This window comes from Trachypithecus francoisi, unplaced genomic scaffold (assembly GCF_009764315.1).
Source record: "Trachypithecus francoisi isolate TF-2019V2 unplaced genomic scaffold, Tfra_2.0 Lachesis_group17, whole genome shotgun sequence".
Lineage (NCBI taxonomy): Eukaryota > Metazoa > Chordata > Mammalia > Primates > Cercopithecidae > Trachypithecus > Trachypithecus francoisi.
In genome coordinates, this window is record NW_022681462.1 from 96,972,704 (window position 1) to 97,000,276 (window position 27,573).

At 49.2% G+C, this 27,573-nt stretch overlaps 1 protein-coding gene across 1 annotated transcript in view; it reads right to left on the reverse strand.

The window, feature by feature from the left end:
* Window positions 1–2,554: 2,554 nt before the first annotated feature.
* The window catches only part of GREB1 (growth regulating estrogen receptor binding 1), an 83,320-nt gene continuing 58,301 nt past the window's right edge, over window positions 2,555–27,573 (reverse strand). The window contains exons 21-32 of the mRNA XM_033176536.1: window positions 25,943–26,574; window positions 23,882–23,984; window positions 18,447–18,605; window positions 16,651–16,793; window positions 13,663–13,824; window positions 11,675–11,879; window positions 10,740–10,914; window positions 9,489–9,707; window positions 8,425–8,560; window positions 6,231–6,431; window positions 5,368–5,506; window positions 2,555–3,751 (exon numbers count right to left, since the gene is read on the reverse strand). Coding sequence (XP_033032427.1) covers window positions 3,588–3,751; window positions 5,368–5,506; window positions 6,231–6,431; window positions 8,425–8,560; window positions 9,489–9,707; window positions 10,740–10,914; window positions 11,675–11,879; window positions 13,663–13,824; window positions 16,651–16,793; window positions 18,447–18,605; window positions 23,882–23,984; window positions 25,943–26,574 — 2,438 coding nt within the window. The 3' untranslated portion in view covers window positions 2,555–3,587. The remainder of the gene's footprint in view (window positions 3,752–5,367; window positions 5,507–6,230; window positions 6,432–8,424; window positions 8,561–9,488; window positions 9,708–10,739; window positions 10,915–11,674; window positions 11,880–13,662; window positions 13,825–16,650; window positions 16,794–18,446; window positions 18,606–23,881; window positions 23,985–25,942; window positions 26,575–27,573) is intronic.

Consider the following 27,573-nt stretch of genomic DNA (forward strand, 5'->3'; position numbering starts at 1 on the left):
CACCTTCCACCATGATTGGAAGCTTCCTGAAGCCTTCACCAGGAGCAGATGCCAGCACCATGCTTCCTATACAGCCTGCAGCACCGTGAGCAAATAAACTTCTTATAAATTACCCAGTCTCGGGTACTCCTTTATAGTAACACACAAATGGACACACACATGCCATCTAATTTTGTTTCTTATTTGCCAAGATTTCCTGTTGTTCTCCCCATCCCCAACTGTTCATTCCTTATGTTGGATTTCATTGATTTGGTCATTGCTGTCTTCCCTTTCATGTTTTGGATGTTGGACATCCTTTCTTTTCTCCCAGTGGTCATCCGAAATGCTTAACATGCATATTTAAATGTTCCTTTTCTACCAGGATATTAATCAGTGCTGACCCAGTAAATCAAAAATTTCAGCTCAACTTCACTATTTTCTTAGTTTCTCCATCACTGATCACTCCCACCCCTGCTCCCATGTTGAGATCATTGAGGGCATGAGAGATTCATTCATTCACTGAGCGGGCACTCAATGAGCACATACCGTGAGCTGGGCAAATCCCAAGCTCTGGGCATGCAGCACTGAATGTGTCTTACAGGATTCCTACCTTCACAGAAGGAGACAAAAATAGAAAAATGTATTCTATGTTAGTCATTCCCCAAGACGGGATGGCCTCATTGGGAAGGTGGCTTGCGAGTGGCAAGGGAACACCAGAGAGTGGGAGGGTCCAAGGGGCATAGAGGGATGAGGGGCAGCAGGCCTGAGTGGGCACTTGCCTGGCAGGGTCCGGGGAGCTGATGGGCAGTGAGCAAGCGGGCCATTGACCTTAGCCATGGCCGCATGCTTAACCCAGGTCAGTGGAGTCTGGGAAGTGTGGTGGGAAGCGCTGCAGGGAATCAAATAGGCTCACTGCTCTAAACCACTTCCCTGGTAATCATCCAGACAAATGTCCCAGGTCCCTTCCGCCCTTTGCAGCCACCATGAAGTGCAGAGTTCCCCCAAACTATCTTCCCTTGGTGGCAGGCTTCTCTGCACATTCTGAGCTGGTTTCCTCCATATTTGTTCTGCTGCAAATCCAATGCAGTCTGCCTTTTTATCCTCAGGAATTCTGCAACATGTTAATATACTCCACCTTTATGGCTTTATTCTTATTTCTTTTCCAAAACTATCCATTTATTCTTATTTCTTTTCCAAAACTATCCATTTTAAGCAGGTAGTCCCCAAAGATGACTAGCCACACTACCTTCTCTCAAAACAACGCTATAAATACTCACCAACAAAACAATACATGCATTATAAGTTTTATTTATAAGACTGGAACAGACAAGAATATTAGTTTGAGGGTTTTTTCCAATTGAAATTAACTAATAAAGTGGGAAGAATGACACAAAAGCTGCTATTTACAAAAGACAAGTATGATTAAAGAAGCTCAGTTTTTATTCCAAAATAGGAATAATGAGATACACAAAGTGATCATTTTATAAACACTGATCTAAATATTTAATACTCGTGGACTTTTTTTCTTAGGAAAAAAAGATTGACATCAACTCTTCGGCATCATCTTTTACAATCATTTATTCTTGGATTGTTATCCATTAGAGTGCTTATAAACGTCTCGGATAGATGTGTAAGAATGCATTCTGAGGCCAGGCGCCTGTAATCCCAGCACTTTGGGAGGCTGAGATGGGCAGATCACCTGAGGCCAGGAGCTCAAGACCAGCCTGGCCAACACGGCGAAACCCCGTCTCTACTAAAAAAAACAAAACAAAACAAAAATTGGCTGGGCATGGTGGTGGGTGCCCATAATTCCAGCTACACGGGAGGCTGAGGCTGGAGAATCACTTGAACCCAGCAGGCAGAGGTTGCAGTGAGCTGAGATCGCACCATTGCATTCCAGCCTGGGCAGCAAGAGTGAAACTCCGCCTCAGAAAAAAAAAAAAAAAAAAAAAAAAAAAAAAAAGAATGCATTCTGATGATGACCTTGAACTGTCTTTAAACTTTTCCTTCAAGTTATGTGCCACTTCAAAACCAGTGTGGCACTGAGGATAGGAGAGTGGGAGAAGGGAGACCTGGGCTGCAGAGTCCAGAGATCAGAACGTTGAACGGTGGCTCTAGCTCTTTCCAGCAGTGAGACCTTGGAAAGGTGGACTCTTTGCATCTCAACCTTCTCATCTTTCAAAGGGGAAGAGTCATTCCAATCACACAAGAAAGGATTGAACAAGATGATCACTGGCCGGGTGCCTGGGCAATGGGTGGCCTCTCAACTGTGGCTTTAAAAACCATTCTGGGCCGGGCGCGGTGGTTCACGCCTGTCATCCCAGCACTCTGGGAGGCCGAGGCAGGCGGATCACAAGGTCAGGAGATAGAGACCCTCCTGGCTAACGTGGTGAAACCCCGTCTCTACTAAAAAATACAAAAAATTAGCTGGGTGTGGTGGCGGGCGCCTGTAGTCCCAGCTACTCGGGAGGCTGAGGCAGGAGAATGGCGGGAACCCGGGAGGCGGAGCTTGCCGTGAGCCGAGATCCGCCCACTGCACTCCAGCCCGGGCGGCAAAGCGAGACTCCGCCTCAAAACCATTCTGTCGGCCTGTGAAGGGTGAAGCCTGAGAAATGCGCCTCCCTGCCTCCTCTCTTCTGTCCCCACCTCCTCTCTAGTCAAGCGAGATTCTTCCCTGAGGAACCAAATATCAGTAAGAGAAAATGAGCTACTTCAGCAACTGAAAACTAAACTCTAGTAAATTACAGTCATAAGTCTAGTTCTCATCAACTATTTTCTACATCGCTTTGGTTGTTTTCATTGTTTTTTGGTTGTTTTCATTGTTTGTTCCAAGTAAGCAATGTGGTCCTCTCTCCTTTGTGAGGCAAAGTTTAGGTCAACCTCTGTTAGCCTCGTTTCCTCCTCCCCAAACCCCCCCAAAAAAACCTGTTAGTTTTAAAGAAAGCTTCTTTGCATTTTTGCCCTTTCTAAGAGGTAGGGTATTTACCCTACATTATTTTAATAGGATCATATTTGCTCTGAAGTAAATCAATTTGTTTAACTTTATGAAATTTGATGCCTTTGGGCTAGCCTCTGAAACAGCAAACTTATAGGCAATTAAATAATTCTTATTAAAACGATCTACTTATTTTTTCTTGTCTCCAGCCTTTACAGTTAAAATGTTCCTTTGGAATATTGCTTTGTAGGAGGTTACAGGGGAACCTATTTGGCTGAAATCCCATCTACTGAAATAGTGGCACTGCTACAAAATAACCCAAGATTCTTTAGAACTAAGAGAAAAAAATCAAGTTTGTCCATGGAAGCACACGAATGTCAGGACAGGAAGCAAATATTTGTTCCTCATGAAACAGGCTTTAAAACAGCCCTGGGCAATGGGCTGGCCCAGAACTTGGGAGTCTCAAGTTTTCATTCCCACCCACTGCGGAGTCTTTTCCTGGCTCCCAGGACCACAGCCTCAGGGGCCCACGTGTACTATGAGGGGCTGCGCTGCAGACAGTCCCTGGGGTCCATTCCAGTCAAACACCCCACAGTTCCAGGCCTCCCTTTAGCCTCAACAGCATGAGGGCTCTGAGCACTTCTCTCTTCCAGAAAACTCGCCACTGTCTTCCTCAGATGTGTCGTCCGGTCAGAAAGAAGAGCGGCCGGTCTTCCCTGGCATTGGCGGTCTGGAACTCATCGCGCAGCCGGAACTGCCACTCATCCTCGAGCTCCAGGCGGACAACCGTCTGGCGCAGTGAGCTCCGGTCCTGACAGATGACACACAAGGTCGCACCTGTGTGGACAACAGCAGAGGTGTGGGAAGGAAAAACTTGAGTTTATCCAGATGAAAGCGGCTGCCTAGATTCTACTTGCAATGGCAAGACAGGGCACTGCTGGGAAGGGCAGAAGCGGCGTCCAAGTCAGCCTCTTGCTTCTTTCAGGATGATGTGCAATCTTAGCGAGACAGGAGTGTGGCTGGGATGTGGCAGGTGTGCGGGGGAGAAAACACGGAGGCAGAAGGAAAGCTGAGCAGGGACTGAACTGAGATGCGGAGAGGAAGGAGAGAGGCTGGTCGAATTGCAAACCAAGCATCCTCAGCCCCAGCCGGTAGCTCACATACCCCACCCTACCTACCCCACCTTACAGCTTCATCCCCCTCTTCTGCCACCCATCCAGGCCTGGGGCAGCCCCCACTGTCCCATGTGACGACCACAGGAATTCTCCTTCCTCTCAATTCCCAGCACATGGTGACACGTCAACCCAGTCTCCTCCACGCTTTCCCTCTCTGCTTCCCCCCCACCTTCGTGTCCAGTCTTCCCTTTAGATGAAATGTTTCCCAAGGCAGAGACTGCTGTAGAAACCTCTTGATCTTTCCCAAGGCCTTAGACGCTGCTGGTGCTCACTCAGTGCCTGCTAGAGAGGAAGGTCAGAGCCAAGGGCCACCAAGGAAAGCGAAGGTCAGCTAGGGATCTGAGCAGGACTGGAAATGCAGACTGGAAATCGTGTTTTCAAGTCATGCAGAACAAGTGCTTTTCATTCTCAACCAAGCTGGCGCAGACAGGAGGAAGGCTGGCGTAAAAGCCAAGGTGGTGTGGGACCTCCCAGGACGAGGAGGAAGACTCGTCTACCAGGGGGAAGAGTGTCAGCAACGACTGGGACACTGATGCGAAGGATTTGGGTTGGAAAAGAACACAGATGGCTGGTGCAGTGGCTCATGCCGGTAATCCCAACACTTTGGGAGGCCAAGGTGGACAGATCACCTGAGGTCGGGAGGTCAAGACCAGCCTGGCCAAGATGGCAAAACCCTGTCTCTACCAAAAATAAAAAATTAGCCGGGCGTGGTGGCAGGCGCCTGTAATCCCAGATACTCGGGAGGCTGAGGCACGAGAATCACTTGAACCCGGGAGGCAGAAGTTGCAGTGAGTCAAGATTGCACCACTGCACTCCAGCCAAGGCAACAGAGTGAGACTCCATCTGAATGAATGAAAAAGAAAGAAAGAAAGAAAGAAAGAAAGAAAGAAAGAAAGAAAGAAAGAAAGAGAGAGAGAGAAAGAGAGAGAGAAGGAAGGAAGGAAGAAGGAAGGAAGGAAGGAAGGAAGGAAGGAAGGAAGGAAGGAAGGAAGAAAGGAAGACAAGAAACACAAAGGCTAAAAAAATGTCTGCAGTTCATCTAAAAGAAAGGGGGATGTGTCCTGCCTCTACCCAAACAGGCATAGGGAAAAGAGAGCCCCCGGAGATCAAATCCCAGCTCTCTTGCACGCCCCTGGGTGGCTGAGGCAGTCCCTTCCCTCTCTGATTCTCAGTTTACCTATGGGCAAATAAGGACTAAGACCAAAGGCCCCCTCCTCAGGGTACCCAGTGACTACAGTCATTGAAGACAAGGTGCAGGGTTAAGAGTACAAAAGTTACCTTTCAGAAAATGAAACTTTTTCAAAAAGCTAGCTCCCACAAAAGAGTCACAGAGGTACAGCAGCAGTCCACTGAACAGCAAGTCCGAGCAGCTGATGTTTAAAGAGTGGGGCCTGGAGCTCACATAGCAAACAGAAATCTGAAAAAGAAGAAATCTAAGAGAGAGCACCGTTTTCTATGAAATGCTCAGTGATGTTTGCACCTAGTAAATACCAACTGCTTGGTCCAGCTCAAGATTTTTGGGGGGCCAGAGACAATATTTTCATGTTCTTTCCAAATCTGTATCTGAAAAATCAATTCTGGAAGTTTTATCCAGATTTATCTAGTCATGAGTTCATCTGAGAATCAGAATATTCAGGCGGGGCACAGTGGCTCACACCTGTAACCCCAGCATTTTGGGGCGCCGAGGCGGGTGGATCACCTGAGGTCAGAAGTTGGAGACCAGCCTGGCCAACATGGTGAAACCCCATCTCTACTAAAAATACAAAGATTAGCCAGGCATGGTGGCACGTGCCTGTAATCTCAGCTATTTGGGAGGCTGAGGCAGGAGAATCACTTGAACTCGGGAGGCGGAGACTGCAGTGAACCGAGATTGTGCCATTGCACTCCAGCCTGGGCGAGAAGAGTGAAACTCCATCTCAAAAAAAAAAATTTGGGAGCATCAGAATTGGGCTGGCTTCCTAGCTTCTTACTTCTGGGCAAAGCATCTCAGGTCTCTCAGCTGAATGGCTAAAGCTATAAAGTGGGGTCAACCCCGAGACGAACGAGTTGAGGACTTAGGATTCAGAGTTCCAGATTCCAGCCCATCGGTTCTAGAGATTTCTCTGAATTAGGGATTCAACAGCACCCCCTCTGAAAGTCACCTGAGATCCCAGGTTAAGGTAACAGTCGACAGACAGCACTGGATGGTCATGGTTCTTCAGAGAGAGCGGGAAGAAGTGGTGGCTGTGGTGCTGCAAGAACTTCTCCAGCAGGAGCTGGGCGGGCGCTGCGAGGAAGGTGTGCTTGCTGTCCGGGGCACAGATGTACTGGGCCGGCACGACTGCCGCGGAGTTATCGGACACCTGCAAGGAAAGCGAGGGTGTCAGACCACTACCGCCCTCAGGGGCGAGGACCTTCCCATGGCTTCTGGGTGGCACGGGGTGGGCCAGGCATGGAAGCTTGTGTCGCTCAGGGGAATGAACTGAGAACACATACTTCAAGAATAAACTTCTCTGTTGAGAAAGATTAGATTTTACTCAAGGGAAACATGCAAGAGACACATCCAAATGAACCAACCCAATCAGTAAGAATGATAGACACTGATCATTCCATGCAGGAAACCGGCTTTCCGGTCTAGAGAAAACAAGAGAACCCACGGGCTTGGGGGATGCAGGCCTCTAGGAGTGGCCAGCTCCCCACCAGAGATCCTGTCCCGGTCCCGCCCAGCCGCGGGGCTCTTCCCACCCACAGCCGGCATCCAAACCACAGGCTCTTGCTCCATCACCAACATGTTTACATCAGACTCTCACTGGCTTCCCTCCTGTGAGTCCTAGAGAAAAGTCTGGAACTTTCCCATAGCTGGGAAGGCCTGCCTACTTCCCCAGCTCCTCCCCACCACCCTCCTCCCCTTCCCCCATACTGACCTCACTCCTACCTTTCTGCACCTTCCCCCACTGAAGGCATCCTGTCCCTGTCCCTGTCTCTGTCCCTGCCTCTGTCCCTGCCCCTGCCTGTGCCCCTGCCCCTGCCTGGGCATGTGGCTCACTCTCTTCCTCCAGGTCTCTGCTGTAACGTCACTTCCCCGGGGACTCCCACAGACTCAGGTCTCCCCACAACACACCGTTCACCTTTGTGGTGCTTCTCCCGATGGTCCTTAACTAGCCACGTGTCTGACATCTGCCCCGGCTGCTGGGCTGTGTACTCCTGAGCATGGGGATTGGCTGCTCAGTAAGTATTTAATGAATAAATGAAAACAATGCAGTGATTTCACTCACATGAAAGATTATAAGATATGACTAGCTTTCTTATGTATAACCAATATGCAATCAGACGTAATAGAAAATTAAGATTATGCTCAAATAATAAAGATAAAATACCCAAGAGTTTAAAAATGACACTGAAGGACATAAAAGGAAAGTTTGTTTTAAAGGCACGTCTGGCCCTTTGATGGAGACATGGTGAAGGTGTCTGTTTTCTCTGATTAAACAACAAACCTCACACAATTTTAAGATCTCAGTGATGGTGTAAGTGGGGGCCTTTTATTTAAAGGTCTTGTTACTTTGCAAGAGAAATGAGGAGAGGCCTTGCACTGCTGGAAAAGGCGCAGTACCTGCCTCTGGGGGTCAGTGAAGATGGAGCTGGTGTCCCAATTCAGACCCAGCCCACCTCAGCATAGCTAAGTCTGTAAACTCAGCAGTTTAGAGAGATGAGGAGGGAAAGAGGCTGGGAAAGGCAGCTGGTGGCATTAGGGCAGGATCAAGACAGACAGAAGTGACAGAGAAAGGGGCTCTGGCCCATAGGACTGGGGAGAGCTTCGGGCAGAGACACACCTGCTGCACTGCTTCCTGGAAGACACAGAGCTATCAAGACTTGCTGTGATTTTACATCTTAATTCCCCAGGCCTGCTTAGCTGGAACACACGTAATCGCACCAGGTCTCTCCCAACCCCGAGGCTGCCCAGTGGACACACAGTGTGACTATGGAGCCAGCCTGCAGAGCCATTCAAATAGTTATGCAATTAGGCACCATCCCAGGGGCCCAAGGAAGAGTGTGGCCTGAGACCTCACCCAGCTGGGGTGGGTGAGAACACACAGGAAGGCTTGGTTGGAGCCTTGCCCCCAGCAGAAGCTTGCGGGATACTGGTTAATATCAGAGGTAGAAGAGAGAGCCCATGGAGCCTGTCATTTCCCAGGGCTCAATGCCAATTAAAAACCTTTACTGACCCCATCCAGTAGGGCCCCGCCCCACGCGCTTGAAAGAGACACAGCCTCCCCCGATTGCTCCTACTGCTCAGTGTGCGTGCCAGGGCGGCCCAGGCGGTGGACATAAAGCCCTGCCCAGCGGCGAGGAGCTCACCTTGGACGTGATGTGGAAGGACCTGTGGCCGCCCACCACGATCTGCTTCTTCATCACGCTGAAGCGGTTGAACCGGCAGAGCAGGAGGCCGGCGCTGTGCACCCGCAGGTTGAAGTCTACATCATCACACAGGAACCTACTCAGGGCCAGAGGAGGGGTGGGTGTGATGGGGCACGGCTCACACCCTCTGTCACTGCCCCCAGCACCTAGAGTGTGGGTCCCCATCGTAGGGGGCTATGAAGGTGGAGTGGGCTTCATTCTTGCCTCAAGACCTTCCTTCCTCTAGGGGAAACGTAAGGCAAAACAGACAAGGAAAACCCACAGGACAGACAGGGCCATCTCTGCACGGGAAAGGCAGTGTGTACCTCACGCTTAAACCATACAAGGTCTGCCCGGTGGTGACCAGAGGCCAAGGGCCAAGTGCAGGTGAGAAACGTTACCAACACGACCTCACGCATCGGTGAAAAAGAAAGCAACAAAAAACCTCCGAGGGTAAAAACATGAGCCGCTTTTTACAGCTAAGAAGAATAGGGCTCGGAGGTGAGTGGCCTGCCTGTGCTGCAAAGATGATACACAGCAGAACCCGGGTTCCCAGAGGCCCAGTCAGTCTGGCTCCAAAACCGACCCTCTTCGAGCAGCTGACGCAGGCTGTGGCCCAGTGCCCGGTGCAGACAGGCACTCCATGGACACTGAGCAGTTGAATCCTCTGGAGATGGGAGCACTTCTGTGACTAGATATGTACAGAAACCTACAGAAATTATCATTTTCTTCCGCGCTAAAGCTCCTAAAAAGCAATGTATTGGGAGAATGAATCGAAAAGGCAAGAAAAAAAAACCACACAGTCCAATGTAACTCACTCAAAAAAGCATCATGAGAATTGGTGAATGAAGCTGAATGATCTGCGAATACTCAAAATTATTCTACACTAAAAAAACTGGGACAACAGAGAGCAAGGCCAGGCCAGTGCTCATCGCCAGGACGCCTCTGCAGCCCGAGGCTGCCCTCACTCGGGACTCTGCGCCCCCGGGGCCGCCGCCTCCTCCGCCCCGGGTGCAGACGCTCACCGGTTCTGGTTGTACTGCACGTTCTGGGTCAGGTCCACGTTCAGGATGATGAAGTTGTGCACGTGGCAGCGGGAGAAGGGCTCTCGCACCTCGCTGGCCCGGGTCTTGCTGGACCACTTCCGCAGGCCCAGCAGGGCGTAGTGCGTGATGTTGGGGGCCGCCTCAATGTGCTGCATGATGTGCTTCAAAGACACGTTCCTTTCCGACCAGGAGAACTCCCTGCTCGAAGGAGGGAGAGTGAGCCCCTAGGCTGACACCGAGCAGCAGCAAGGCCCTTGGGATCAGGCAGTGTGGCACCGGCTCTCAGACTGCCGTGAACACCTGGACAAGCCAGTACCCTGCACAGGCCCCCAGGGGCCAGGCACCCTGCTGGGCACTTCCCACGGGCACTCATTTCTTCAATGTGCTGAACACATTTGCAGGCCATAATTTAGTCAATTATCACAACAACCCCAAGGCATAGGTATTCATTGCAGATGAGGAAACTAGAACCCAAAATGATTTAGCCATTTGCTTAAAGTCACACAGCAAATAAAAATAAAGCTAGGAGTCAGCAGTCAGGCTAGCGAGGAGGGGTGGGGCTGGGGGCAGCAGGAAGGGAGTTTCTGGGGGGCAGCAATGTCCCTTTCTTAATATCGGAGTTGGTTAAATGAATGTGCTCAGCTTGGGAAAAGTTCTGTATATATATTATACTTTCCTTTTTGTCTATATATTAAATGGATAGTGTGATTTTCTGTATTATACTTCAATAACAATTTTTTTTTTTGAGACAGAGTCTCACTCTGTCACCCAGGCTGGAGTGCGGAGGCACCATCTCCACTCACTGCAAGCTCTGCCTCCCGGGTTCACACCATTCTCCTGCCTCAGCCTCCCAAGTAGCTGGGACTACAGGTGCCCGTCACCATGCCTGGCTAATTTTTTTGTACTTTCAGTACAGACAGGGTTTCACTGTGTTAGCCAGGATGGTCTCGATCTCCTGACCTTGTGATCCACCCGCCTCTGCCTCCCAAAGTGCTGGGATTACAGGCATAAGCCACCACACCTGGCCCAAAGACAATTTTTTAAAATTAAAAGCAAGCCAGGCTTGACACGTGAGCTCACTTTTACCACACCCAGGGCTCTGGGAACCACACCCACCCCTTCTACTATGAGAGGCCCTCCGGTCTTCCGGGGTGGGCGCACTCCCCATACAGAGAGTGCACACTCGTTGGTCATCCTTCGTAGGGTGGCAGTGCTGTCAGGCCACCTCACCTGCTTCTCTCCCCAGCAGAGTCGACATCCACCACGTTCCACATCACGCAGGAGTCATCAGAGATCACGATGAAAGGCCAGATGTCCTGTGGCTTGATCCCCAGCTCCTCCTGCCGGTTCCGCTCAAGCTCCAGGTTATGGTAGGACAGCTCCTTGATGAGGAAATGGGCAGCACCTACAGTGGGCGAAGCAAGTGGACTCAGGGCTGTCTCGCACCCACACCCACAGCAGGCAGACCCCAGGCAGACCTGCCGCCAAGGCCGCCCAGACAAGCCAGCTCTGACCTTCCTGACATGCATCACCTGTCACAAAACACGGCCCATGGGCTAGGGAGAGAAAACTACAGGGAGGAAAACACTCCTCTCCAGGTGGAACACACATTTGCTTTCTTATGCTTTCTTCTCTAACCATTGAAAATATCAATTTGGCCAGGCGCAGTGGCTCACGTCTATAATCCCAGCACTTTGGGAGGCCAGGGCAGTCAGATCACCTGAGGTCACGAGTTTGAGACCAGCTTAGCCAACATGGTGAAACCCCGTCTCTACAAAAATACAAAAGTTAGCTGGGAGTCATGGTTGGTGTCTGTAACGCCAGCTACTCGGGCAGCTGAGGTGGGAGAATAGCTTGAACCCGTAAGACGGAGGTTGCAGTGAGCCGAGATCATGCCATTGCACTCCAGCCTGGGTGACAGAGCGAGATTCCATCTCAAAAAAAAAAAAAAAAAAAAAGAATGAAAGAAAGAAAATATCCATTAAATGGATAACACTGGGGCCGGGGGGAAGACTGCATAAAAAAGTCAAACAAAATGAAAATAGCTTTAAAAGTCCAAAAGTAAAAGGCTTGATGTCACATGTTTAACTTTCATCTCTAGAATACTCTCTCAAGTGTTCGTTCCCAGGAGTTTGACTGAGTAGATGATGTTAAAGGACACTCACCAACTCCAGCGCTGTTGAAGATACTGGGGAGCACCAGCATGATGTGGTTGGGCCAGTATTTCTTATAAATCGCCATCTCGTATTCCTTGACGACCAGCACGTGCAAATGGCTGGCACCATCCATTGCATGGTACAGATTAAAGAGCCCATGTTCGTGACGGCCAGTGGTTGGAGTGAATGTTGGACTTTTTATATATTCATGGCTCTGCAAAGTACAGGTATCATGAGGTAGAGTGTTTGTAAATGTGGCCACAATTAGTCCCTTGACATGACTTTGCAGCATTTTCCATCACAGAATGATGACCATTTCCATACTGCTGGAATTTTCAGCCTTGTGACTTGCTTTTCCCAGTAAAAGTCAGGAAAAATGGACTTGTGCCAGTCCTGGGCATAGCCTCAAGATGACTTACATGTTCCACTCCCTCTCAGAACTCTCCCATGCACAAGCCCGGGCTAGCCTGCTGGACGATGAGAGATCACTTGGAGGAGAGCTGAACAGCCTAGCTGAGGCCACCAGCCAGCCCGCAGACAACCTGCTGGCTCACTGTCAACACGAGTGAGTAAGTACAACCGAGCCCAGAAAACCACCTGGCTGAAGCAAGCTCAACCTGCTAGCCCACAGATCCCAAAGCTAATGCTTATTTGGGAATGGTGTGTTAGGCAACAGAAACTAACTGGCATATAGCAATTAACCAAATTCATTACCCTCTCATATTAGAATCTAATGTTGTGCCCAGAGTACTCATTATTCATGCATGCCTTGCATTTTCCATACACTATGAACACACAACACCCCCCAATCGCCGCCCCATAGAGCTTAGCTATCCACTCGGGTTGTTATATCTTTTATGTAAATAACTGTTTTCTTCAACTCCTTCCTTAACAATAAGTTCATCTGGCAGAGGTAGGCCCTCTGCTCCCTCTGAATTCCTCAAAGCACCTGCCACAACACTGTGAAGCACTGGTGCTCACGGCCAGCTCCGCCAGGAAGGCTGGAAGGTGAGTGGAGTGGTGGAGAAACCCCAGCTCTCATATTTCATCCATGGAATTTCACCGCAACACCCAACCCCAGCCCATGGGTTAGGAGGTAGCTTACAATGAAGGCCTGTTGGGTACACTACAAATATTTTCATTGCTTAATAACAGGCTGCTGGGTCTGAAAGGCCAGGTGCAACTCCACAGGTGCCTGGCACTCTGGAGAAGGAAAAGCAGCCTCTCCACATGGCCTGCCTTGAGCGGGGCTGACTCTGAGCTGACTCTGAGGTGATCAGGTGAGGACTGTTAAACCAAAACTCTACAAGAAGCATCTCTGTAAGAATGGTCAGAGCAATGAAACATTCAGAACAATCTCTTCAAAAGATAAAAGGAAATGTGTCTTTTAGAGAGACACACTGAGATATCTATATCTATAGGTATAAATATCTATAGATAGATGACATGATTTGAGGTCTGGGATTTACTTCCAAATAAAACAGGAAGGAAGAAGAGGAGAGAGGGATGGATGAAACAAGGCTGGCCATGAGTTAGCAATTGCTGGAGTTGGTAACGGGCTCGAGAGGATTCACTGTACTGTTCTATCTACCTAAGCCTATGTGAAATGTTACCTGGCAGAGCATTCAAGAAAAGATGGAGCGGATGAACATCTACCCAGCTCCTGTTATCTTCTAGGCACGGAGCTAGGGCCTTTCATCAGTTATTCCAAATAGTTTTCACCACAAGCTTTTGCAAGTTACTACTGTTCAACATTACAACAAGGAAATCAAGGCTTGCAGATATTAAGTGACATGTTCAAATACACAACTAGTAAATGGTAGAGCAAGGCTGAGGCTTGGAGTGACTCCAGAGCCTGTGTGCGACACCAGCCTCCTCCAAGTTCAGTCCTGTATCGGTGTCTGCACTCCCTCATCAGGCAGTTCTGTCTCTAGTCCCCGGCTCAGTCCCCACTTGAAGCCACTTGGATCTGCCCCACTAGGTCTCTGAGCCAGTACCTTGTCTGTCACGAGGGGCAGTCGCATGCTCTCCAGCTGGCCTCCAGGTTGGCTGAAGACAAAGTGGTGCTCCTTGGACTTGGGGATGATGAAGTGCAGCTGGATCTCCTCTCCTAGCATGGAGTAAGAGAAGGCAAAGGCGTGCAGGGTGGACTCATATAGCTGGGGTGTGGGGGAAAGGACAGAGCTTGCCATCAGAGTCCGGCCTGCTTTCCAGAAGACCCCAGGCCCACTCTGCTGTGACAATGTGCAGTTCACGGTCACCTCTTCCCTACAGCACAAGAAACCCACAGGGTGACTCCAGTGAAAAGTGTAGACACCTAGGTCTGTTGACAGGGCAAGCGTGCCCGAGGCCACACAGCCACGGCGAGAGCCTGCTCCCATCCTCAGTCCGCGTGGGGCCTCACCCCGCCGTGCCATGCAGGCAGCAAGCTTTTTGGTCCCCGTGGCTTGGAACCAGAGCCCTGTTCTGGGTCACCAACTAAAGCATTCATGCTACAGAGCTCATTTGTAATTCTAATATGTGTATTTTTCCATCACAGTTACATGCAATTGCATATTAGCACTAGCTGCATATGCTTGGACGCTCCCATAACACTTCGCCTGGCACCGTTCTGTCCTGTGTGCTGCCATTAACAATCCTACAAAGCAGTACTGTCATCATCCCCATTTTACAGATGTGGAAACTGACATTCAGAGACCTTGGGCTCACTCCTGTCACCAAGTCTGGCTGTGCCCTTAGTCACCTCCTCCAGCCTCCATTTCCCAGGAGCCTCACATCCCACATCTGTGCACGTGTTGCTCTGGGTGTGACTTCCAGCCCAGCTTTGCCCTCAGCTTAAACATCCTCTTAGGACCCCACCGACTCACAGCCCTCCCTACTGACATCCCCTCCTCGCCATGTGCTCTGCATGCATCCCAGGGTTCCCAGGGGAGGAGGCGGATGAGCACACACTGCTTTAATCTCTGCTATGGCTCTGCTAGACCCACAGAGCCCTTTCTTTGGGAGCAGAGATGAGGGACAAAGGGATTTTGACTGGGGGAGGCAGTTAAGGAGGACACACTGAGGCAGTTTCATAAAAAAGGTCAAGGGAGCCTTGGAAAAGAAAACAGAATGAGCAGGTGCAGGCCACATGGAGACGGCAGCCAGTGGGTCACACGGCCTCTGCACCAGCGCCAGCTGGTTTCAAGCCCCCTCACCGTCTCAGGCCTCCTCGTCTTCCACTGTGGCCCCCAGACCTGCACATCCCTGAGAACACAGGCCAGGCGCAGCCCAGCCGGCTGCCTCTCCTCCTCCTCTGCCCTCTGGTGTCTGTTGATGCAGCCCGAGGTCCTGACGGCACCACCCACTCCCGACACTGACAGGGATGACTGGGGACTGACACCTTTCAGTCTCTTTCAGTTCCCTACATTTCAAAATTAAGGATGTGTTTTCACATATGCTTTTGTTTGCCTTGAAAGAAAAACTACATCTCCAAGAAACAAAACGTTAAGAGAGTTTATCTCGAACAAATGGGATTACTGATTATTTTGACCCTTAAAAAATTGCTCGTATGTTCTTTCTTTCATCTACAGTACAATTGCATACTCAAACAATAAGTGCTGCGTCCCCGGCAGCCAAGCTCCAGGCCAGGCAGACAGGGGCTGTTTCCCTCTGCAAAAGGGATGGAAAGAGAGGCCAGTGTTCTTGCCTCAGGCCTTTCTGAAAGCAGCCCAAGACGTTAGCTGCCCTACACGCCTCTGCTCCCCAGCCAGGCATCTGACTAGCTCCTGCTAACTCTGGTCCTCTCCCTCTGCCCCTCTCTCCCTTGCTTGGGTCTGAAATGAAAAGAAATACTCCATGTAAAATAAATCCTCTCCCCTGTTTATAAATAACCAGCCTCCCAGGCACTCCATACACCTCTATGGGACTAAGAGACCAGTCTAAACACAGCTCTACCCACACTGGGCTCCACTTGGGAGTTCCTGCTGAAAGAGTCCTCGTTCCTCTCCATGGCACCCACCAGGCGTTTTGTGGTCTGGCCTCTGCCTACCCTCCAAGTTTCGTGGCTGAGTATACCCACCCCAAAGTCTGGGTTCCAGAAACACCCAACCCACATCATTTCCCATCCCCCGGAAACCCCACCTCCCCTCTCCCACACATGCTGTCCCTCTCCCTTCATCTTATTAATTCTTGGCCCCTTGGCAAATTCTTATTAATTCTTCCAAATCTTCTCTCTTCCACTCCCCACCCAAACAGGATCCTCATTTATAAAACAGGGACAATGAAATTTTAGTGTGAAGTAAACAGGACACTAGACAGGATAGTTCCCATACAGTGCACCGTAAGTGGCTTGCAGGTGTGGCTTCAGGTGACCCACCAGAGCCTGAGGCAGCCAGAGGCCTGGGTCAGAAGCCTTATCCATTTCTGTGTGTCTAGGATAAATATTTTCTATTGCATAAAAGGTTGGGAGAGATTAATATATAAAAAGTGCCTAGGCACATTGCCTAGCATGCAGTAGGTGCTCAATAAATGCAAATTCCTCCTCTTATCAATGGATTTCTGTGCCTCAACCATAGTACTCTTTTTGTCTGCTTCACATCATTACGTTTTGCTTATGTGCACATCTCCCTCCTAGACTGAGTGTGGAGGACGGGGACAGAGTTGATTCAGCTCTGCACCCTCAGTGCCTGGTACAGAATAAGCACCTGGTGAGCATCTGCTGCATTGGACTAACTTCTGAAATCACTGGGACCTAAAGATGATGACCACTTCCACGGCTGGGTAACTTGGCCACTGATAAACACACAACCCCAGGAGAACCGTGGTACTCTAGTTCCAGCAATAATTCCACAGACAATTGAAGGGAACAGAGGATGCAAACAGACCAGGAAGCCAGGGCTTCCAGAACTCTCTATCTCCTACTCTGGAATGAAAGCGTGAGAGAGCAGGGGAATGGATGAGGTGCGCCAAGGTGAAATGCCTGGTGGGGAACTGCTAGGGCCTACCTGGTAGCGGGGGTGGAAGCCCATATACTGGTGGCACTGCTCGCAGTGGTGGTAAGTGTTGTATGCTGCATACTTGGACAGTCTCATCCGTGCCGTCTGACGCCGCACATAAAGGTCCTCCGGCTTCCGGGACATCCCTCTGTCTGCACCAAATTCCCCAGGATTAAAAAGCAGCAGGGAGCAAAGCAAATATTGTCCCCTGCCTGCTCAAACAGAAACCAAAATGCTCAAAATGACCAGATAACAGGATTCTGTCTTGTTGGGGAGGGCTGCCTCTCACCTCCCTGGGCCCTGATGTGACAGCTGGTCAAAGGAGACAATGAAGGACCACAAAAGTGTCAGTGGAATAAACTAATTAAGGCACTGTCCATATCATGTCTTACTGTAGACTAAAAACATTTCATCAGCACCTGTGTAAAGATCCACTACACAATTTAAATCGATTGCCAACTTAACACGCCAGCACTGAATGCAGATGAACTGCCCCTTGTTTTTCTTTTTTTGTTTGGTTTTTGGAGACAAGGTCTTGCTCTGTTACTCAGGCTGGAGTACAGTGGCATGATCTCAGCTCAGAACCTGCAACCTCCGCCTTGCAGGTTCAAGTGATTCTCCTGCCTCAGCCTCCTGAGTAGCTGGGATTACAGGTGCATGCCACCACACCTGGCTAAGTTTTGCATTTTTTGTAGAGATGGGGTTTTGCCATGTTGGCCAGGCTGGTCTCGAACTCCTGACCTCAGGTGATCCGTCCATCTCAGCCTCCCAAAGTGCTGAGATTACAGACATGAGCCACCACACCTGGCCCCAGCTTGTTTTTCAAATGACCTGGCCGATTAAGATTTTAACACTCTGCCTTCATTAGAAACTGGCCTACAAGAAGGATCCTTGGTGCAAGGGATGTATTTTGATAGCAAAAACGATAAAGTTGTTGGTTTAAAATGGAGTCTGGTAGGTCACTGATATGGTTTGTCTGTGTCCCCACCCAAATCTATCTTGAATTGTAGTTCCCATAATTCTTACATGTTGTGGGAGGGACCTGGTGGGAGATAACTGAATCATGGGAGCAGTTTCCCTAATACTGTTCTCATGGTACTGAATAAGTCTCATGAGATGCGATGGTTTTATAAGGGGTTTCCCCTTTTGCTGGGCTCTCATTCTCTCTTGCCTGCTGCTATGTAAGACGTGCCTTTCGCTTTCCACCATGATTGTGAAGCCTCCCCAGCCACGTGGAACTGTGAGTCCATTAACTCTCTTTTTCTTTATAAATTACCCAGTCTTGGGTATGTCTTTATCAGCAGCAGCGTGAAATGGACTAATACAGTCATTTCCTTTCTCATGGCATTTACCAAACCTTTCTAATCTAAGTTTATAATCGCGCTGGCCCCGGTACACTGCAGCGTCAGCACACCATGGATGTCAGGGATACCTAAGGGGGAGGGAAAAGTCAAGACATCGGGGGAGGAGAGGTGAACACGTGTACCCGTTTTGACAATTCCAAATTAGTAAGTAAACATACACATCTTTTATCTTATATTAGCGAGTCTTCAGAATATTCCAATGGTGACAAATCAGTAAGGGTGTCGTCATCGTCACTTAGCACTTCCTGAGCAACACTCTTCAACTCACTGGTTTCCATTCCTCCCTTCCTCATACAGGGAGATGGTGACCTCAGTTCTGTACTAGGTATGGCAGGTTAATTCATCACCACCTGATTTTATGCCTAACAAAATCCAGCTCGTCCCTTCAAGAGGCCGTGCCCATGCACTTTGGAAGGTGAAACAAGAGATTCAAAGTCTGACCTTCACTCTTTATACTCTGATAGTGTGAACAAATCAGGCTGGCATCTTCATACTTCGGGTCATGAATGATGTAGTCAAAGGGCAACTTCTTGAACAGCTCCAGGTCTGGCCAGGGGTCGCTAAGCTGGAGACAATGCCAGTCAGATTCTTCTCTGAGGTCTATAAGATTGGTAGAAACATAGATGTGACAAAATAGGAAGTGAAAACGATTTAGTCATGCGGTGCTGAACAACACAGAATATGTTCTGAGAAATGCGACATCAGACGATTCTGTCACTGTGCTAACATCCTAGAGTGCACTTACACACCTACATGGCACAGCCTGCTACACACTAGGATATGTGGTGTAGCCTACTGGTCTTTGGCTACAAACCTGTGAGCATGGGTGTCCAATCTTTTGGATTCCCTGGGCCACATTGGAAGAATTGTCTTGGGCCACACATAAAATACACTAACACCAGTGATAGCTGTTGAGTTTAAAAAAAAAAAAAAATTGCAAAAAGAAATCTCATAATGTTTTCAGAAATTTCACAAATGTATGTTGAACTGCATTCAAAGCTGTCCTGGGCCACATGCAGCCCGTGGGTGGGACAAGCTTGCTATATAGCACGTTATTGCACTAAATACTGCAGGTAATTGTAACACAATGTGGAGCATTTGTGTATCTTGGCCAGGCGTGGTGGCTCATGCCTGTAATCCCAGCACTTTGGGAGGTCGAGGCAGGAGGGTCACCTAGGGTCAGGAGTTTGAGACCAGTCTGGCCAACATGGTGAAACCCCGTATTTACTAAAAATACAAAAATCAGCCAGGCATCGTGGTGGGTGTCTGTTAATTCCAGCTACTCGGGAGGCTGAGGCAGGAGAATCACTTGAACCCAGGAGGCAGAGGTTGTAGTGAGCCCAGATCTCGCCATTGCACTCCAGCCTGGGTGACAAGAGCAAAACTCCATCTCAAAAGAAAAAAGAAAAAAGAAAAAAAAGAATTTGTGTATTTAACATAGAAAAGGCATGGGGGAAATATGGTATAAAAAATGTAAAACGGTGCGCTATACCGGGCACCCATCATGCACGGGGCTTGCAGGACTGGCAGTTGTTCCAGGTGAGTCAGTGAGTAAGCGGTGAGCAAATGTGAAGGCCTGGACATGGCTGTGCATTACTGGAGACTTTACACTCTCCTCTTAGGATACACTCGATTTGTAAACGATATTTTTCTTTCTTCAATAATAAGTTAACCTTAGCTTACTATAACTTTTTTTTTATGATTATACTTTAAGTTCTAGGGTACATGTGCACACGTGCAGGTTTCTTACATATGTATACATGTGCCATGTTGGTGTGCTGCACCCATTAACTCATCATTTACATTATATCTCCTAATGCCATCCCTCCCCCCTCACCCCTCCCCACAATAGGCCCCAGTGTGTGATGTTCCCCTTCCTGTGTCCAAGTGATCTCATTGTTCAATTTCTACCTATGAGTGAGAACATGATGGTTTCCAGCTGCATCCATGTTCCTACAAATGACACGAACTCATCCTTTTTATGGCTGCATAGTATTCCATGGTATATATGTGCCACATTTTCTTAATCCAGTCTGTCACTGATAGACATTTGGGTTGATTCCAAGTCTTTGCTATTGTGAATAGTGCCACAATAAACATACATGTGCATGTGTCTTTATAGCAGCATGATTTATAATCCTTTGGGTATATACCCAGCAATGAGATGGCTGGGTCAAAAGGTATTTCTAGTTCTAGATCCTTGAGGAATCGCCACACTGTTTTCCACAATGGTTGAACTAGTTTACAGTCCCACCAACAGTGTAAAAGTGTTCCTATTTTTCCACATCCTCTCCAGCACCTGTTGTTCCCTGATTTTTTAATGATCGCCATTCTAACTGGTGTGAGATGGTATTTCATTGTGGTTTTGATAACTTTTTAACTTTATAACCTTTTTAACTCTTTGACTCTTTTGTAATAACACTTAGCTTAAAACAAATACATTGTACAACTGATCAAAAATGTCTTCTTTCTTGATATCCTCATTCTATGAGCTTAATATTTTAATTTTTCTACTTTTATTTGTTTTTTATTGTTGTTGTCATTTTTCTTGAGACAGAGTCTCGCTATGTCACCCAGGCTGGAGTACAGTGGCACCATCTCGGCTCACTGCAAACTCCACCTCCCAGGTTCAAGCGACTTTCCTGCCTCAGGCTTCAGAGTAGCTGAAATTACAGGTGCATGCCAACATATCCGGCTAATTTTTGTACTTTTAGTAGAGACGGGGTTTCACCATGTTCACCGGATTGGTCTCAAACTCCCAGCCTTGCCCCACTAGAAGGTCTTTAGGGGCAGTAACATTCAGGGAGCTGTCATCTCCTATGAGAACAATGCCTTCTTCTGAAGTCTCCCCTGAAGGACCTGCCCAAGGCTGTTCTACAGTTAACTGCTTTTTAATAAGTAGGAGTATACTATCATAAAAGTAATGGTAACTACATAAACCAGTAACAGCTGTTTATAATTATCAAGTGCTATGTACAGTACGTAATTGTATGTGCTAGACTTTTGACAGTACTGGCAGTGCAGGTTTATTTACACCAGAATCGCTACAAACACGAGTAATGCCTCTTGCCACAGCATTCCGATGACTACGATATCACTAGGTGATAGGAATTTTTCAGTTCTCCTAGAATCTCATGGGACCAGTGTCACAGATGCAGTCTATTCACCAAAACATCATTATGTGGTGCACGACTACATTTTAAATGTGCACAAAGGATGATGCTTGGAGTGCAATTGTTATTGAGTCCGTGGGCTGCTGGGAAACCCCATTGTATCTGCAAGGCTCTTGACACATATTACATTTTCAGGATTGTTCTAATGAGGCAAGAACGTGGATTCAGAGCTATCTCCATCCAGAGGAACAGCCTTGTGCTGTTTGCTGTGAGAATGGCTTTGCTCTCCTGTCCTAAGTCTGACTTCCACTCCGGCCAGAGTCCTGACCCAGAGGACCTCAGCCCTGTGCTTCACCCCAGCACCGTCTCCCCAGGTGACCACCCTGGTGGCCAAAGCCAGCAAAACCTGCATAGCTTCCTTTCTTGCCTCTATCTAAATGCTCCCCAGCCCATATGGCTCAGTTCCTGTCACTCCACCTGTAGAAAGGCTCTTGGAGTGCTCCAGCCCAGGGGCTTCTCCCTTCTGATGCCAACAACATTTGTAGTCCAAACCAGTTTTCCATTTGCCGTGTCTCATCTCACATGGTGATCATTGTAGTCTATGGTGCCTACTAAATGTCTGTCAGCTAAAAGGTAGAAAAATCTAGTTGGCCCAACTCAAATTATAAAACATGTTGATTATATTAAATACATGTCCTACTATAGTGCACACATGGGCAGAGTGCATGTCCATAGGAAGGCAGGGGAGAAATGCCTATGAATATTTAATAGGTTTTGGTCAAGCATGGCGGCTGACACCTGTAATCCCAGAATTTTGGGAGGCTGAGGTGGGTGGATCAGTTGAGGTCAGGAGTTCGAGACAAGGCTGGTCAACATGGTGAAACCCTGTCTATACTGAAAATACAAAAATTAGCCAGGCATGGTAGCACATGCCTATAACTCCAGCTACTCCAGAGGCTGAGACAAGAGAATCACTTGAACCTGGGAGGTGGAGGTTACAGTGAGCCGAGATGGGGCCACTGCACTCCAGCCCGGACAACAGAGCTAGACTCTGTCTTAAAAAAAAAAAAGGTATTGGTGCTCTGTGTGTGTCACATTTAATCCCTATAAAACCCTATAAAACAGAAATTATCCCTATTCAACGAAAGAGATAAGATTTAAAGAATGGGCTTTATCATTGAACAAACTGGGTTCAAATTCTGTCTTTATCACTGGTATGTCCAAGAAAGAAAGGAGACCAATTCAGCAGGGCTGCAGACTTCATCTGAAATGTGGTTCCAACCCGTGGGGAAACCTTAGAAAGCTCAGAGCCAGGCTGAAGAGCCTCTCCTTTCCTGGGAGGCAAGGCCGAGGGCTGAACGAGTTTCCTTGGCTGCAGATTTTCTCCAAATCAAAACTGAAGCACAGTTGACAGCACCCCACCAAGTGCCCCTCAGCACTGGTGCAGCTGGCTGGCAAGCTCTCCGCAACACAGACAGGACTGTCTGACAAGCTCGCTCTCCCAGCACAGCAGACTCATTGACCAGACCAAGTTTATGAGCCCCTGGGAGGAGGGAGGAGGAGGAAACAGGGGAGGTTATTTTACATGAGCTCAAAAAGAAGTTGATCATTTTTTTTTTTTTTTTTTGAGATGGAGTCTCGCTCTGTTGCCCAGGCTGGAGTGCAGTGGCGCGATCTCGGCTCAGTGCAACCTCCGCCTCCCAGGTTCACGCCATTCTCCTGTCTCAGCCTCCCGAGTAGCTGGGACTACAGCCGCCCACCACCACACCTGGCTACTTTTTTTGTATTTTTAGTAGAGATGGGGTTTCACCATGTTAGCCAGGATGGTCTCGATCTCCTGACCTCATGATCTGCCCGCCTCGGCCTCCCAAAGTGCTGGGATTATAGGCGTGAGACACCATGCCAGGCCAAGAAGTGATCTTAATCAGGGTAAACTCTGTTCTGGAAACGAGAACAGGATTTTCCCCACATTTCACGTATTTCTATTGTGCCCCAAGACACTGACCTCCCTGCTCAGCTGCCTGAGCAGGAAACCTCCCCTGAGGGGTAAGTCTGCTTTGCAGAGGCAGCAGTCAAATCTAATTCCATCCAGCCCTGCCACTACTCAGCTGGGCTCCCAGGGATGTGATTTATGAGGAGAATGGAACATCTACCTCACGCTGGGCCTAGGAAATTAACATGGTAACTTATGCAAAGTATCGAGTTCATCGCTCCACATGCAGAAGGTACTCAGTAAACAGTCATCTACAGGCCGGGCGCGGTGGCTCAAGCCTGTAATCCCAGCACTTTGGGAGGCCGAGACGGGCGGATCACAAGGTCAGGAGATCAAGACCATCTTGGCCAACACGGTGAAACCCCGTCTCTACTAAAAAAAAAATACAAAAAAACTAGCCGGGCGAGCGGGCGCCTGTAGTCCCAGCTACTCCGGAGGCTGAGGCAGGAGAACGGCGTAAACCCGGGAGGCGGAGCTTGCAGTGAGCTGAGATCCGGCCACTGCACTCCAGCCCGGGCGACAGAGCAAGACTCCGTCTCAAAAAAAAAAAAAAACACAGCCATCTACTAATCATAACTGTATCCCTACAGCAAAGGCCTGATACTGAGAAAAATGACTACAAGATAAATAGCACCCCCTATAAGGTCCTTGGGATGAGTCTGATCATGAATCTGAGAATTCCATCTAGAAAGTGAAACATAAAATTAAAGTCACTTGAGAAAGTGATGCAGGTGGTTCCAAGCCCACATATCCCCAAACAGATAACTCACTGATATTGATCTCCTCCTCGTCATAGACATCCACTTCTGTGAGCCGAACAAGCATCCTGGACAGGACACTGAGAAACTGCAGGTAGGCACCTGTCTTCCCGATCTGTAAAGGTATGGGAGTTAAAACCTCCAGTGAGGAAGCACTATCCATGTGCCAGGCACTGGCTGAACACCTGGCATGGCTCCTGCCATCTGCCTCATTTGAAGATCCTGTCTTTAAAATGAGAGCCCCATGGATGCAAAGATATTTGAAGGGAACAAGCATGGCAGGTGGACAAATGGACTCCCACGAGCATGAGGCCTTCCTGCTTAAATATCCTTGCAAATGCATCTCTAGATTTTAACCAGCTGCATTTTTCAGCTGTTAGAAATAGAACTTTATCATAAGCCAAAGAAAGCTGCTTCCAAAAAATAGGATACTATAAAACATAATGTCTTATGAATCTTGCGAATTGCTTGTCTTAATCCATATGTCTGTACAAGACAGCAAAATTCATTGTATAAGACATTTTAAAAAAAGTGCTTCTTGTATTTCTCCTTCTAAACCCAGGAAAAGAATGACTTTCTTCTTCCTTCTCCTGCTTCCTGTAACATAGAGTTCCCTGCTTCCCCAGCCAAGCTTCAGGGTAGCATACCTCCTATTAATCTTAGTTCATTTTGGTTATTACTGATTGAGAAGTACCCATGGTCTGGTCCAGTACCCTCCCTGTACCCCTGTATAAAGAGCCACTACAAGCATGGTGGCTCATGCCTGTAATCCCAGCACTTTGGGAGGCCGAGGCAGGTGGATCACGAGGTCAAGAGATCGAGACTATCCCGGCCAACTTGGTGAAACCCCGTCTCTACTAAAAATACAAAAATTAGCCGGGCGTGATGGCATCCGCCTACAGTCCCAGCTACTCAGAAGGCTGAGGCAGGAGAATTGCTTGAACCCGGGAGGCAGAGGCTGCAGGGAGCCGAGATCGCACCACTGCACTCAAGCCTGGCGACAGAGCGAGACTCCGTCTGAAAAATAACAATAATAAATAACAATAATAATAATAAATAAAAGAGCCATTCCAGGGACGTGCTTTCCAAGCACCGAGCCCAACGCCTGGTTCATGCTACAACTCAGCAAATGCCAATGAATGGAAATAACTAACTTTACAGAGGAAAATATGACACCGAACCACAGGGAAGCTTCAGAGAAAACATCTGCAATACAGACGATTGCAAAGGACAAAAATCTGTAATATGTAAAGCACTTCTACAAATCAACAAGAAATGTCAAATGGCCTAAAGGAGACACCAATAAGAAAAACCAGAAAATCACTGAAAAAGAAGTCCCAATGACAAGTAAAAACACAAGAATATGTCACTCTTACTAGTAAAACTGTAATGTAGTATTTTTCACCTATCAAAGAGACAACAATTTTAAATTGATAATATCCAATAGTGTGAGGGTGTGGAAGAAGGGAGACTCCTTGGTAAGAAACATTTTCTTTTCTCCTTTTTAAATCAGAAAAAGTAATATTGTTCGTTGTACAAGTTTAAGACACAAATGGATACTGAACCGCATTCCAACCCCAAAGCCCAGCTCCGTTCTAAAGAGCAGACCTCAGTCCCCAGCCTCCTCCTCCCCACATCCTCACACCCAGGAGATTCTGCCATTGAGAGGTGAAATGGACTTTTGCTATTAAGGAAACACCAGGCTGCGACTGGGAAACAGAACCCCCAGTTCTCCATCCATGGTTCACCGAAATCTTCCAGTGGAGAACCCAGAGTTTTGTTTCTATTTGTTAGAGAACATGCGCAGTGGCCGAGTGAGATGACGTGGGGTGAGGAACCGTAGTCTGATACACCCAGAGAGGTCTCCCGTCCACCCCCAGCATCACACAGGAAGGAACGGAAGCCACCAGCCCTGAGTGGCAGATGAGTCCCGCCCTCCTCCCTCTGGTCTACTCCAGGCCGTTGGAAAAGATTCCATCATGGGAAGTGTGAAAAGCGAAGACGTGGGTGCGGTCACCCCCATGCCTGCCCTCCACAGTCCAGGGCTGTGCTGGGGCAGCGAGCAACACCCACCTGAGGGGGGCCACTGAGCAGCAGCCTGCGGGGGTGGAAGCCGTCCACGCGGCCCTCGGCCCGGTTGCCATAGTCCATGTGGCTGGGCCGGGGCACCGTCCACTGCCGGTAGTAGAGGGACTGCTCGGTGGACGTCATGGTCTTGCTGAGCAGGGGGCGGAAAGAGCTGGCCCACATGACTGAGGGGGAGGGCAGGAGGGAGGCAGCCTTGGGCAGACCGCTGCTGTCAGTGGACACAACCATGTCGTACACGAGCTTGGGCAAGAAGACGATGGGTGGCTGGCGACAGGCCTTGGTCAGGGAGCACTGGGAGGCCTGCAGGACCCACGTGCCGGCAGCGGGCGCCACGGATGAGGAGGACGAGCCCGAGGAGGAGGACAGCTGGGAGCACGACGAGGTGACCGACACCTGGATGCTCCCCTGGCTGGTCTTGAGGCTGTAGTCAGGCTGGGGTGTCAGCCCGGGACTGTGCCTGCTGATGGCCGACGGTGGCCCCTGACTTGCCCGGGGCCTCTGTTTCTCACCAGGGGCTCTGGCCTCCTCTGTGGGGCCACAGGGCTGGGGCGACCTGGCATGCTCTCCCTGGGGGAGCCCTGTGGGCTGAGCCGAGGACTCACCACCAAGCGCTGAACCTGAGGAGAGATGAACCTGGTCAGGGACATCCTAGAAGGTAACTGTCCCAGGAGTGACCCATTCCAGGAGTGACCTGTCCCAGGAGTGGCCCATCTCAGGGGCGACTCGTCCCAGGAGTGAGCTGTCCCAGAGCTTGCCGGTGGCTCCTGTTTCTGCCCCAGGCCTCCTGTACTGTTTCAGGCAAACAGACCCAGTGGTTGCGGCGCTGGCTGTTGTGACTGAGCTCCAGCCTATGAGGCAGGGCTTCTTTCGGTCTCCGAGCTCTGGGCTGAGGGTGAAGAGGCTCAGTGCTGACTCCATCGGGGGTGTCTGGGAGCACAGGCGCAGGAGATGAGGGAAAAAGAAGATGCCCCCAGCCAGTCTCCTGGTGGGCTCTGACCTCTGACCTTTCCCCATCCCAGATCAAACAGCAGCGACTCTCAGCCGTTCCCCCAGCCACAGCTAGGTGCCTCCCTGCCTCCCGCAATGGGGGCCTGCGGCCAGCGCACCTGTCCCTGCACCCTGGCCCTGTGCGTCTCGCCCCTGAGCCTCTCAGCCCTTAAGGCTTCCTCCATTTATAACACCTTCTGCAAGGCCTGGTTGGGGGTCAGCTGCTCTCTCAAACCTGTGGTAACCTCACCTACCCTGAAATCTGCCCTCTGCCTTGGGACAAAAGTACTTCCTCATATGTGAAGTGAAAATGTTGCGAAAAACGACTGCAAAATAACACGTCTTTTATGAGAACGATGAGTTCGTTCCTTGAGGTCTGGTCTACATCTCATTTATCCTTCAGGGCTGATCCAGATAGCAAGGAGGCCCTCATAATGCTTTTGGCGGGAAGACAGGGGACACTCTGTCATGTTCGTGGTCCTGACTGCTCTCGGAGACAGACGGACCCCTTAGGGCAGAGACCGTGTAAAGCCTGTGGTTGGCACCGCCCACCTCCTGTGGCTCTGGCTACAAGGAGGGCTCATGAGCTTGTATTGCCTTTTGTTGCTCTTCCCCCAGTGAAGTCTCCG